The sequence below is a fragment of the Suricata suricatta genome, chromosome 8, assembly GCF_006229205.1.
Source record: "Suricata suricatta isolate VVHF042 chromosome 8, meerkat_22Aug2017_6uvM2_HiC, whole genome shotgun sequence".
Taxonomy (NCBI): Eukaryota; Metazoa; Chordata; class Mammalia; order Carnivora; family Herpestidae; genus Suricata; species Suricata suricatta.
The window spans coordinates 37,836,197-37,848,854 of record NC_043707.1 but is presented as its reverse complement, the minus strand read 5'-3'; the positions used below and the strand labels follow the sequence as shown (position 1 = coordinate 37,848,854).

Below are 12,658 nucleotides of genomic sequence, written 5' to 3'. Positions count from 1 at the left end.
CGCAGGCTCCCTCCTGACCTCCCCCCCAATCCTCCGCTGGAAGGGCAGGCAGTGGGCCCTCCCCTGGTCTCTGCAGCCTGGACAGCGGGGACTGGGTAGAGGGGAGCCCGGCATCCCCACGGGCTCATGTCATGCAGGGAGGGGAGATGCCCTAATCCAGGGCCTCTTCCCCGAGCCTCAGCCCTGGTGCTGCACCTCCCACCCCAGTGGTCTCATTTCCTTTCTCGTCCTGTCAGGCCCTTGGAAAAGATGGACCCCTTCGTTCCCCGTCCTCACCCAGAAGGCCTTGAGCTCTGCTGCTGGATAGAGGCTCCCAGTGGTTCCCAGGGACTCAGCACCCGCTGTCCACCCCCCTCCCATGCAGGGCCCCTCCCGTGGGCTAGAGCCGTTCTGGCCAAAGTGGAAGCCGCCAGCCACAGGTGTGTACATGCATTTAAATTGATTAAAATGAAATAAAATTAAAATTCGGTCCCTTAGTCACACCGGCCACGTGTCAGTGCTCCACACAGACAAGGGCCAGTCTGCAGCAGCAGCGGGTCGTCACGTGGGGTGCGGCAGCTTCAAAATGCTGAAAACCCCTGGCCGGCAACAGTTTTGTTGACACTTCTCGAAACCAACTGAGCTTCAGCCAATGTGTTTATCAGAACCCAGGACAGGGAAGGGCAAAAACACACCAGGAGAAATCTCACTGGGGAAAAACCAAAACAGGTCAGGGAACGCTCGACAGAGCAGACCACGTTTACTGGAACGTGAAATGGGCTTGCAGCCAAAAACAGACGGACGTGGAGGAGGGGTTGGTGGTGACACTGATGGCCAAGGGACAGACACGCAGAGCACATGGGACGAGGGCACAGACAATCCAGGAGAGGATCACGCTGCCTGGCGGAGCTGACACAGAGCTCTCGGTGTGTTTGTGCACGAGTGTGTGCACATACACATGTGGTCATGCCTGTGCTGATACACATGTAGATGTGCTCATGTGGGTGCATATGTGTGTGTGTGTGAGCATCCTCATGTGGGTGCATACGTGTGTCTCTGTGAGCATGCCTGCGTGGGTGTATACGTTCGTGTACATGTCTGTGTGGGTGCACACTGTGTGGTTCACACGTGTGCATGTCCCAACACCACACATCACCAAGAGTGCCAGACCAGGCACACAGGCACCGTGGAAATGGCGGGAGCCAGGAGGCAGGACTCCGAGGAGGCCGCAGAAGGCCACCCAGCACGGGGCTGCACGGGGTGTTGCACACGGGACAGGGGCCGCACGCAGGGAGGGGCTGCACATGGGAGGGGCCACTGACCCAGGATGGAGACCTTGCTGAGAAACTCCTCGTACATCTTGCGCTTTCTCAGGGTGCTGCCCTGTTCGGGAGAAATAAGACAGAAAAGAAAGTGGGTCTTTGTGCCTAACTCATTTTGACGTTTCCAAACTCTCCCAAATGACTCTGAACTCTTAAAAGGCCACCCTTTGAGCATCCCATGTCCCACAAGCCGCTACATGACCCCACCTAGTACCTCCTCCAGGCAGGCAACTGTACCCCCCTTGCAACAGCGACCTCATCCTGCCCAGGCCAGTGACCAGTCCACATGATGAGCACCCCACTGACCAGAACCCTGTGATGAGGTTTCCATGTGCAGAGCAGGTGTCTCCAAGGTGGGATGGCTAGGGGCGCTGTCTGAGCTGGACTCCCCACACCCCACCCTTCCCCCCAACACACACACACACACACACACACACACACACACACACACACACACGTCTGGAGAGATGCTGGGGCTGGTGGCAGAACTGAGCTTGTGATGCGCTAAGGGAGGGAGTAGCCGATGGCAGTGAGGTCCCTGGGCTGACTGTGCCTGATGCCTGGTGAGAACAGCCAATGAGGTGCTTCTTTCCCAACCAAATGCAGGTGAGTAAGAAGAAACTGGCAGAAAGTGCCCATCACCCTTTACAGGAATTGGAAGAGGGCACCCACTTCTTCAAGCAGCAGCCCAGTGGCCTGGTGGTCTGAGTGAAGCAGAAGGAGGCCCAGCAGTCAGCACCAGCCTCGCAGGCAGAGAGCTGTCCGGACTTTACCCCCTTAGCCTGTGCCCAGAGCCTGTGCACAGAGGACACGCCCCACAACTGTCCATGGCAGCCCCACCAACGAGTGCTGTTGGGTACCACACATTAAGAAAACAGGGACGTGCCATCCACCAGCAGAGCAGCAAGCCAGGTTTGGTTAAATTCAAGCAGCCTCATCCATCACCTGGGGTGTGAAAAGGATGGAAAGACCAGACACCACAGACCGGACACCTGGTAGGAAGAGAGGAGGGAGGGGGGCATGTGCTGAAAATGTGCTCAGACCAGGGCAGCAGCAGATCCCCTAGGCACCCAGGCCCTAGGACTCCTATGAGACAAGGGCATGATTCCCTCATCCCCAGATGAGGAAGCAGGCTCAGAGGGGCAAGTGACTGCCTAGATTGGGGTCACAGGAGCAGGAATGAAACCCAGACTGGGCCTTACACATCCCAAAGCTTGGTGATGATGGTGGTGATGATAGCAATGATGATAGTGCTGATGGAGATGCTGGTGATTAAGATGCTGATGATGCTGGTGATGGTGGTGATGGTGGTGATGATCGTGTTGATGATGATGATGATGATGGTGGTGGTGATGATGGTGGTGATGGTGGTGATGGCAGTAATGATGATAAAAGTGATGGGGATCATGGTGATACGGATAGTGGTGATGACAATGATGGTGGTGGTATTGATGGTGGTGATGGTGATAGATGTGAATGATGATGATGATGACATTTGATGGTGATAGTTATGGTGGTGTGGATGGTGACAGTGGTGCTAGTAGTTGTGATGATCTTTACTAAGTACAGTGGAAGAGGGCTGATTTAGAGGGCCAGGAGATTCCTGTCCCAAATCCAGATCATTCATAACCTCCCACACTCTTAGACCAGTCTCAGCACCTCTGGGCCTCAGTTTCCCCAACAGAAGAGTGGCCAGTTGGCACTATGTTCTCTGTGTCTTTGACCTGGACTCCTCTCTACCTTCCCCCAAACTTCCCATGCTGCTCTGCTGTGCCACACCCCACCTAAGCCCGGAAGGCTCCTTGTCTGCTTCCCACCGAGATGCAGCGGGAGGGCTATCAGTCTCAGAGTGACTCTCCCACCATCAGAGATGGAGGCCTCTGCAAACATGCTCTCGATGCTGCCAAGATGCCTGACCTGGGAAGAGGTGAGCAGAAGTAGCTCAGCTCAAACTTCCCCAGTGCTACTAAGACAAACGCCTCGAAGGATCAGGTCCACCCGTGCCCCTGGGGTCACCATCAGTCCCGTCTCCACTCTACAGGGAGGTGTGGTGATCAGGGAAGGGTCGTAACCTCCTTGCGTCCATGTGGCTATTAAGTGATGGGGTCAGGGTCAAAGCAGGATGTCGATGCAAAACTAGTGCTTGTCCAGAGAACTAAGGACTTGTTGAGTATCTTCCCTCCCCAGAGGGCACCCGCTGTGTGGGGTCCTGGACATATTCACTCATGGAGGGGACCCACTGTGTGGGGTCCTGGACCATGTTACACTGGGCCTCGCCTCGGCAGAGTGTGGGAGGCACAGGTGGGGGCGGCATGTACCTTTTCTACAGCTCAGTGTCCAGGATGTGGACCTGCACACATGCAGGAGGGGCATCCAGACAGCCCTGGGTCAGACTGCCGCCCCTCACTAGGCATGGGTGCAAGCACACTCCATCTGTCTGGCCTGTGTCCTCCCCAGAGGATCCCAGGAAGGTTATGGGAGCCCCTGGGCCAAGTGACATGCCGATGGGACCCAGGCATACCCAGTGAGACAGAGGCTATGAGTCCCTATTTTACAATTCTAACAGTGTCCCGCTGTCCACACAGAGGCCCACAGCCACCCCCGGGCCCTCCGTCAGCAAGGCCCCAACAGGGCTGGGGACCCAGCCAGCAGTCCACCTCATTGCCAGACGGGACAGCAGTGAAGGTGCTTCTTCCCGGCCATGGCTAGTGGCCCAGGCGAGAATGCAGAGCCAGGCAGTCTGTGGCAGAACCCAGGGTGTTTGCCACACTGCGGCCACCAAAGGGGCAGCATCTCAGGCCGGAGCATCGGACGCCCCCACGGCCCTGCTGTGGAAAAGGCGTTTCTTTTGAAAAACCACTGCTGTTCCCACAGGCCTCCCACAGGGACGCCACCCAGTGGCATGCCGGTGATTCTCTGCCTGGAGACCTCGGACATTAAAGGCCAAGGCAGCTGGTCCTGCCATCCCCTGCAGCAAGACGGCTCACGGGAGGAGGCTGGCCACAGCGCCCCCACCGTGGGGTGCTTTCCTGCCGCAATGGAGACTTCAGGTGAGGCTAGTGGGGGCCCGAGTGCCTGTTCACAGCCGAGCGGGAGTCAGTCCGGGCGTGCACCCCTCGGGCCCCCCTGCAGGAGAGGCCGGTGCCTGACTCTGCTTCACGGGTGCACGGCAGCCCGAGGAGGTTCTCTGCCTTCTCCACGCAAGGTACCCCACACCTGACCTGGAGGGATGGGCTGGGAGCCACCTCACAGCCAGCGGACCAGGACGTGCCCTCACTGCAGATGCAGGGATGGCCTGGCCCTGCTCCGTGCCTTGCCGAGCTCCATCCATTCCTCTACGCTGCATGGAGCAGCAGAGGGAAGGGAAGGGACATTCAAGGGAACTTTCCAGATTAGATACCCTGGGCTCCCTGCAGCTTGAATCCCTGGAGACACACTGGCACTCCCCACTCCCATGGCGAGTCCCAGCTCGGTGCTAAGTGGATGCATGGCGAGGCCACTTTACACGGTGGATGCATCCAAGTCCATCGGCACCCAGGACTGATGTGAAAACGGACGCCATCCTGCAGGATGCTCCCTCTGTTGCCGGCCAGCACCACGGCGCTCCTGCCAGGAGAGAGGCCTGCAGGCCCATGGCACAGCCAGGGCTATTCTTAGCACACAGGCTCCAGAATGGGGACAGAGGAAGTGCCAGCTGCCTTGCTGGGTTGGGAACCTCCCTGAATATAGGGTTCCAGCCACGAGAATCCCACAGCCCAGGGGGCTCGTGCTGACGATGGCCAGACATGATGGCTTATGCAATGGGGGGCCAGGTGCACGCAGAATGGGCAGAGGCTGCTGGGTCTCTCTGGAACCTACCCACCCCTGCCAGGGTGTAGGGGGGCTCAGGGTGCCCCCCACCGGGCAGCCAGCCTCTCCCAGGGAAAGCAGAGGCTGCAGGTTGAAGACAAAGAGGAGGGAGCATGGGCTGGGCTTCAAGATGCAGGGACATTCAGCCACTTTCTCCTGATGTATCCCCAGCTCTAATCTCCTGTACATGGTGGGTGCTCAGCCAATGCTCGCCGAGCGCATGGAGGACGGGTTCCTCACATGCACGGAGACTGATCAGACCCTGACTGCCAGGACTGCACTGAACCCTCGGTGCATTGTGTAGACCAGGTGTTACAGTAAGGCCAGGACGTTCTCAGGACGAGGGGCAGTCCGGGCAGGACTCCCTCCCCTGGCTTCCGTCTGACTGAGGCCTGGGGCGTCTCTAAAATGCCCGTGGACTGAAACCAGGCCTGCCCCTGAGTACCCCCAGACCAAAGCCCCGCCCTGCCAGAAGCTGCACCATCCACAGGGAGACAGCCTAGCCCCGCAGGACACATGGGGGACGCCAAAGTCTCTAGGCAGGGAGCTTGCCCCGACACCTTCCTCGAGGCTGGTAGGAGCTGGGTCTGAGCAGACACCACCTCTGACCTCTGGAGCTGCTCTTGGCAACCAGCCCCCACCCAGGTTCTCCCGGGCCACCCCCTCATCGCCCATAAGAGTGCCTGGCCCCACCCTCACCCCCAGGAGAGCGCCAGCGGCTGAGGACTGAGGCTTCTCGAGGGCCAGGCCTTGGCTCCAGGGGCCTCTGCTCAGTGACAGGGAGGGACAGAGGCACATGATCTAGCTGGGGCGTCCTCAGAGGGGCATGGCCGGTCCCAGGCTCGGGCTCCCTCACCCTCCCAGGGTCAAGACAGACCCCTGACCATCAGGCAGGAGTTGAGGACTCTGGGTGGGAGGTGAGCCCACGGGCCGCACCCCCATGGGACCCCCCGTTCCCGCACCCATGGCGGCAACCCCATGGCTCCACGAGGAACATGCAAGCCCAGACACGCTCTCCTGGACACGCAAGGACTCTGCTCAAGTGTCATCTCGTGACGGGAGGGCCTCGGACCTCTCTAGAGAACAGCAGCTCCTCCCGCCTCTCAGTCCCCTCCACCCTGTCCTCAGCTTTGTTTCTCTCCAAGGAACTGTCATCATCTGAGGTACGTGTTTGTTCCCCGACTCCCCGCTGGCCTGCGGGCTTCCTGAGGCCAGGTGCCACATACGTGACCTTCCCGGATGGGTTTTAGCACTGAGAACGGCGCCTGGCAGGCGAGTGTGCAGGACGAGCACTGAGTAAGCATGGGAAGACCTCCTGCCTCCAGGAAGGGCCTTCCCAGCTCCCAGCTCACCTCTGGGAGCCCCCTGTGTGCACCTGCCATGCCCCCGACTGCCAAATGGGGGGCCTGCACCCACCCAGAGTGGATGTAGCTGCATGTGAGAGACAAAGGAGAAAACACCCAAGGGCTAACCCCCACATAGGATGTCTGGAGCCAAGCAGTCTGGTCCTGCTGTGCTGGAGCCACCACAGAGCCGGGCTCCTGGCATCTCTTTACGCTGTCACCTTGGTGAATGGGTTCTACTCTGAGTCACCTCATGGTCCAGGATGGCTGCTAGAGCACAAGCCATCGTGACCCCATTCCAAATAGCTAAAAAAAGATAGGAAAGGAAGGGAAAGGAGCATCCCCAGCTACCTGGTTTCCAGAATTGCTCCCATACTTTGCACCCACCCCCTTGGCCCTTATCTACCATCCTCGCTGGGATGAAGCCAGAGCTCCTGTGAGATGCTTGGCCGCGGATGTGTGCCAGACATCCCGGCCCTGCCGAACCACCCATGCCAGGGCGCCACTCACCATGAGGATGCGCCTGTAGCTGTCCCGGTCAATGCCCCAGAGCTTGAGGTCTGTCTTGGCTTTCACGGTCGCTGCCCTGGGGGTGCCGTAGATAAGTGCCAGCTCCCCAAAGCTGCCCCCTTCGCTGATGCTGGTCACCCACTCTCCGTTAACATACACCTTCAGGGGACAGAATGAGACACATCAGGAATGTCACAGGGGCGGGTGGGGTCAGGCTGGCGCGTCCTGCACTGGGAGCCCTCCTCTGCGCCCACCTGAGGGGGCCCAGCAAGGCAGGCATGTGCGGCTGGGACCCCGGGCCCCCTCGCCTGCCCGAGCATGGCCTGGCTCTTGGCCGGCATAGCTGCCCACCCTCCCCAGGTCTGCGCAGAGCCCTGGTTGGGCAGCTGCAGGGGCATCTTCTGAGTCAAGGCCCCTTCCCTGCCCCGATGGCGGCAAGACGGGCTGGAGGCGGAGGCGGAAACACTGCCCAGGGCTCCTGGTCCCTGCAGAGCCCTGCCTGGGCCCCTGCTGGCCTTCATCTCTATTCCTCATCAGCCAACTCGGTGCTTACACAGGGCTGCCCGGTGCCCCCACCTCCAACCAGCACCTGTGCCCAGCCCGGAAAGAGCCATGTAGACGGGCCTCCCCTGCCTGAGGCGGCACCAGCCTCCCTGGGCCTGTGGTCAGCGGGGACGTAGCTGGGGCACCGAGGAGCGAAGGCTGGGCTGAGAAGGCCCTTTGAGCCCGTGTGGATGCTCGGCACAGGCTCCCACTGTGCCCGGGCCCCGCACGCTCCCGCCGGTGCAAGAATGGCAGAGATTGTTTATTATGCGGTGCCTGTGCAGCTCTGGTTACTATAAGCGGACACAACGCGCACATTATCCCCCCAGTGTGTCAATGGCCTTGAAGAATAGTTGCCATTGGCAAAATGGGTGCGCGTCAGGAAAGAATGGGTCTCGGTGAATCACGAATGCGATTCTTACTGAAATCAATGACTCATTCTCTGCCTGTGACCAAGAACACCGAAGCGCGTACCTGCGAGAGAACACCATGCAGGTAAGAACTGCGCCTTCCGGGCGTGCGAGGCTCAGGCGAGACCCAGCCGGAAGTGCGGCTGGATGGACGAGGACCATGGCAGAGGCAAAGCTGCCCGTGGGGCCCAGGTATGTGCCCTGCCCAACCCTGTGGTCACGCTCCTGCGGCCGCATCTGGGTACACGGTGGGGGGGGGGGGTGGACACCAGCCTCCGCATGATGAGGCCCTCGAGGAGCCAGAGCAGAGTCCTGTCCTTCCCGAGAATAGACTGGCCACAGGCCTGCAGGGGTGCAGCAAAGACAGCCGGTGACCCAGGACTTCTCGGGGTGCAGGGGCCACCTGGTTTTCTCGAAGGGGACCCAGGGCCCATGGGGAGGGGGCGGTGACAACTTATCAGTGGTCTGGGTGATCCGGGCACAGCCGGGCTGGCCGTCCCGCACAGAGCTTCCTTGTGGTGAGGTCCTGGCCACGGAGGTGTGACTCCCCAGCAGTCATGTGCACAGACCCCAGCTGTGCGGCTCCAGTGTGCTCTGGACGTCCCCAGGTCCCCTCCAGCCACCACAGCCCCTCGGGAAGGAATCAGAGGCACGTCCCTCTGCACTGGCTATGTGCGCTGTTGGGTCCAGCCTGCTGGCTGTCATGGTCGTGCAGCAGGCACTCATCCTGCAGGACAGACATTCCCATGACTTCTCCAGGGGACACTGGCTGCCCAGCAGACAAAAGAGCACAGAGACCCAGGGAACAGAGAAGGGGGCTCAGCAGAGACCCCCAGGCACCTCTGCACCCTTTTCCTGAGGTACATCCCCAAAGGGTGAGCAGTGCAGGACCACGGGGACCCCCTTCCCTACCCAGACGTCCAGGCCTCGGAGAGCTCCCGGTGAGGCGTCAGAGAGAGCCATTGTGTGGAGCTGTAGGCAGGCCCAGGACCATGCAGCCGGCCGGCCCACAGAGCACAAAGGGGCCATCCTTCTCGGGACACTGGGCTCTGTCACCGAGACGGGCACGGCGCTGAGCCCCACCCCAGCTGGCACGCAAAGGAGCTCCTTCTTGCCTTGTTTCATTTTTTGCTTCTTCTTCTTCTTTTAGAAGAAAAATGGTGGGAGGCCTCACTGGGCTACACTCATGGTCCCACCGCCTATGGTGACTTCTCGGGCTGAACCCAGAGCCCCCGCTTGGCCGTTCTGCATTAGCACATTCATCCGTCTGTCCGTCACCTCCAGTGTGGATTGAGTGCCCTTCTGTGCCCTGCGTGCTCTAACTGCTGCAGTCAGCAGGGAAAGGCAGCAGGTTCCTGTTCACAGGGACCCCTCACCAGCCGGGAGAAAGGCTGGAGGCAAATAATCACACACACACATTCATGTGAAGCATGCTCTGGGCGTGAAGAGAGCAGGACCATGGCAGAGGCCGTCCGTAGAGAGCTCTCTGTGGAGGGGACTTGAGCCAGGCCTGAGCGCCCAGCTCAGCATGCAAAGATGTGGGAGAAGGGCGACTGAGGCCCAGGACAGGACGTGCAAAGGCCCTGAGGCCACAGTGAAATGAAGAATGCTACTAGATGCAGCATGATCAAGCAGGGACAGATGCCGTGGGGGCAAGAGCAAGGGGTCGGGGAGGGAAGGGTTGAGATGTTCTAGAAGCAAAAGGAAGCCACGGAAAGTTCCGGCACCTCACCTGGCTTACACTGTGACACTCCCTCTACTGGTGTGTGGAGAACAGTGTGGGGCTGCCAGAGGGGAGGGGGAAGGGGTGGAGAGGTCCCTCAGCAGGGGGCTGTGACGTGGTGGTTGTCCCGGGGCACAGGTCCTGCTCAGTGAGAGAACAGGGCAGCCCCCCCCTTCGTGGAGAGTGAGCACCGCCCACAGGGCGCCCACTGCCTCTATCCACCACCTGCCCTCTGGCCCGGGCACTTTGGGGCAACGCTCCACCACACAGAAAGCAGAAACCGTCTGGGAAGTGGAGACAGAGCGCGGCCGGTGGGGGCAGTGCCCGCAGCCCCTCCCGCTTTCTCACGCCCCCTGGGCATGGCCCACGTGCCCCCACTGTTGTTTCCCTTCACCGGTGGCCAGGAAAAGCTAATGGCCCGTCTCCTCCCGCCTCCCAGGCCCTGGCAGCAGCATCCGCCGCGACTCAGCACCCAAATCCTGGTCACTCGGCCGGTTACCCAGAGGCACCTGGGGGCAGCGACACCCCGCCTCCCTCTCACTGCTCATTGGGCACCCCGAGCACGGGCGGTGAGGCTCCCTTCCGCAGTGCCCGGGCCACGCCAGTTCAGCATCCAGTCGGGTGGAAAGCCGGCCAGGTCCCCCCGGAAGAGCCCCAACTCTGTCACGGCGCACAGCGCTCCTCCTGGCCTCCCCCCACATTGACCACACGCAGGCACCCACAGGGCAGGGTTTCCCCAGGACCCTGGAGTGCCCATCCGGAAGGTGGAGGTGTGGCATGTGGCCCCCAGTCCCAGAGGGCGGTCATCACCAGCTGAGTCCAAACCAGCCCCTGACCACAGCGGGGCTGCTGGTTAAGTGCACGCTTGGGCCCCCAGACGTGCTCTGTGAATGAGACGTGGTCGGAAGGCCCGGAGTCGAGGTGGGAAGACATCACAGCCAGCGCTAGGCCGTGGCCACAGGGCTCTGTACGTGGCTGACTAACAGAGACAGCCTCAGAGCAGGGACTGGGCCAGAAGCTCATCCCCATGCTCACAGCAGCGTGGCCCATGACAGCCCAAATGGGGAGCCACACCACGTCCGTGACGTGAACAAACAGTTTGGTTGGCCCACATGACAAAAGGCACATGATGGACTATCCCTCAACCTCATAAAAGAAACTCTGACACCTGCCACACCATGGATGAACATGAAGGACACGATGCCGAGTGACACAGCCAGACATGAAAGGACACGTACTGGGACCCACCCAAACGAGGCCCCGGGGGCGTCAGACTCACAGACATAGTGCAGACAGTGGGGCCGGGTCTGGGGGAGCGGGTGGGGGTCTGCGTGTAACAGGGACAGAGTCTCAGGGTGGGCAGACGGAACGCTCTGGAGACTGACGGTGGGGATGGCTGAGCAGCAGCATGAATGTGCTCAGTGCCCCTGAGCTGTAGGTTTACGAATGGTTAAGATGACAAATTTTACGTTATGTGTATTTTACCAACTAAAAAGAAACAGAGCACCAGGCAAACACTGCAGAACAACAGACGGTGACCCAGGGACCCTGCCAGCTGTGCCCCCGGGTGCCCTGTCGGGGCCGGGCCACAGCTCAGGGGCCTCATGCCCACCCCTGGAGGCTGAGAATTGAAGGGAACCGGGTGGGCCAGAGCCTGTGGGGGGTGGGGGGAGCGGTCCTGGCACAAAGAGGGGCCGAAAATAACGAAAATCTCACAGGATTAGGGAGGAGCCGGGCCGCAGACAAAACTGCGTTCCGAGCCCTAAAATCGGCGGTGGAGTTTCCTTTTAAGTAGAAATGCCATGTTCCATGAATAAAACACCCTGGGAGATATTTTTATCCTCAGAAAATGGATCACAGTTCTTGGCAACCACACTGTGGTGTCTCCTGGAAAAACCATAATTGAAACCGAACCTGGGGCTTTGGCACTGGTCATCTGGCGGTGCCCTGGGGCATTGCTGGGCTATGTGCAGTGTCCTCCCTGCAGGAGAGGAAGGGGCTGAGGATGCCGACCGAACCAGGGGGAGAAGGGGTGGGGCCCTCAGGGAGCCGCGACTCCTAATGGGGCAGATGCCACTGGAGCTGAGAAGCCAGGTCGCCCCCAGGTGCCCCAGAGGGTGGTTCATAGAGACCGGCACGTGGCACACAGCACCCAGGCCGCAGAGGCTGGAGCGGCAGTGACAGTCATTATTACACCGCATGGCCCGTGACTCACTTGGCTGGTCACCATGTCCTTCCAGATCCCTGACTGAGCCCTTTTGATTCCCTCACATGTGGCCTTCACCCACACTGTTGCCCTGTGGGCCCCACATCACAGGACGGCTGCCGCCCCGCCAGGAGCCCCCACCAGTCACTACCTGTCCCCTCGGGGGCCGCTGGCCCAAGTCTGAGACTCCAGCCAGACACAGGCGTCCACCCGCGGTGCCCGGACATCCTGGCTGGAGGGAGCCCGGGTCCCGTGAGCACCTTGAAGCCGCCTCTGTACCCGAGCTCCGAGGCTGGGCTGGGCCAGCCCAGACAATGTACCTGGGAATTCAGCTCTAAGAAGGTGACCTCACTTTCTCCCTCCCCAAACTGCCTCCATGGGGCCCTGGCCAGTCCTGGCTAGGACTCCTGGTGCATTGTGAGGCGGCTGCCATTGGCAGCCCACCAACAGGGAGGCTGCGACCTGCCCGTCAGCCCCCACCCCATCCCAAGGGGCCCTGGGGCTGGGCTCTGTGACCTCCCCGGGGCGGGGGGCGGAGGGTTCCCACAGGAGAAGCAGGCCAAGCCAGCCACTTCTTAGCTGCCTCTTTCCCGTCACCTCCAACTTATGAAGGGGCCTGGGGCAGTGGGACAGATGACAGCACTTTACAGTTTGCAAGACACTATGGTTTTGGATGTGAGTGCGCTAGGATGGATGTGAGGGTGGGTGTGAGGAGGGGTGTGAGGGTGGGTGTGAGGAGGGGTGTGAGGGTGGGTGTGAGGGTGGGTGTGAGG

General features: G+C 60.5%; 1 protein-coding gene across 1 annotated transcript in view; it reads right to left on the bottom strand.

The window, feature by feature from the left end:
• The window catches only part of PRKAR1B (protein kinase cAMP-dependent type I regulatory subunit beta), an 89,851-nt gene that overhangs the window by 17,228 nt on the left and 59,965 nt on the right, over nucleotides 1-12,658 (bottom strand). The window contains exons 6-7 of the mRNA XM_029945768.1: nucleotides 7,004-7,162; nucleotides 1,302-1,362 (exon numbers count right to left, since the gene is read on the bottom strand). Of these exons, the coding sequence (XP_029801628.1) occupies nucleotides 1,302-1,362; nucleotides 7,004-7,162 (220 nt within the window). The remainder of the gene's footprint in view (nucleotides 1-1,301; nucleotides 1,363-7,003; nucleotides 7,163-12,658) is intronic.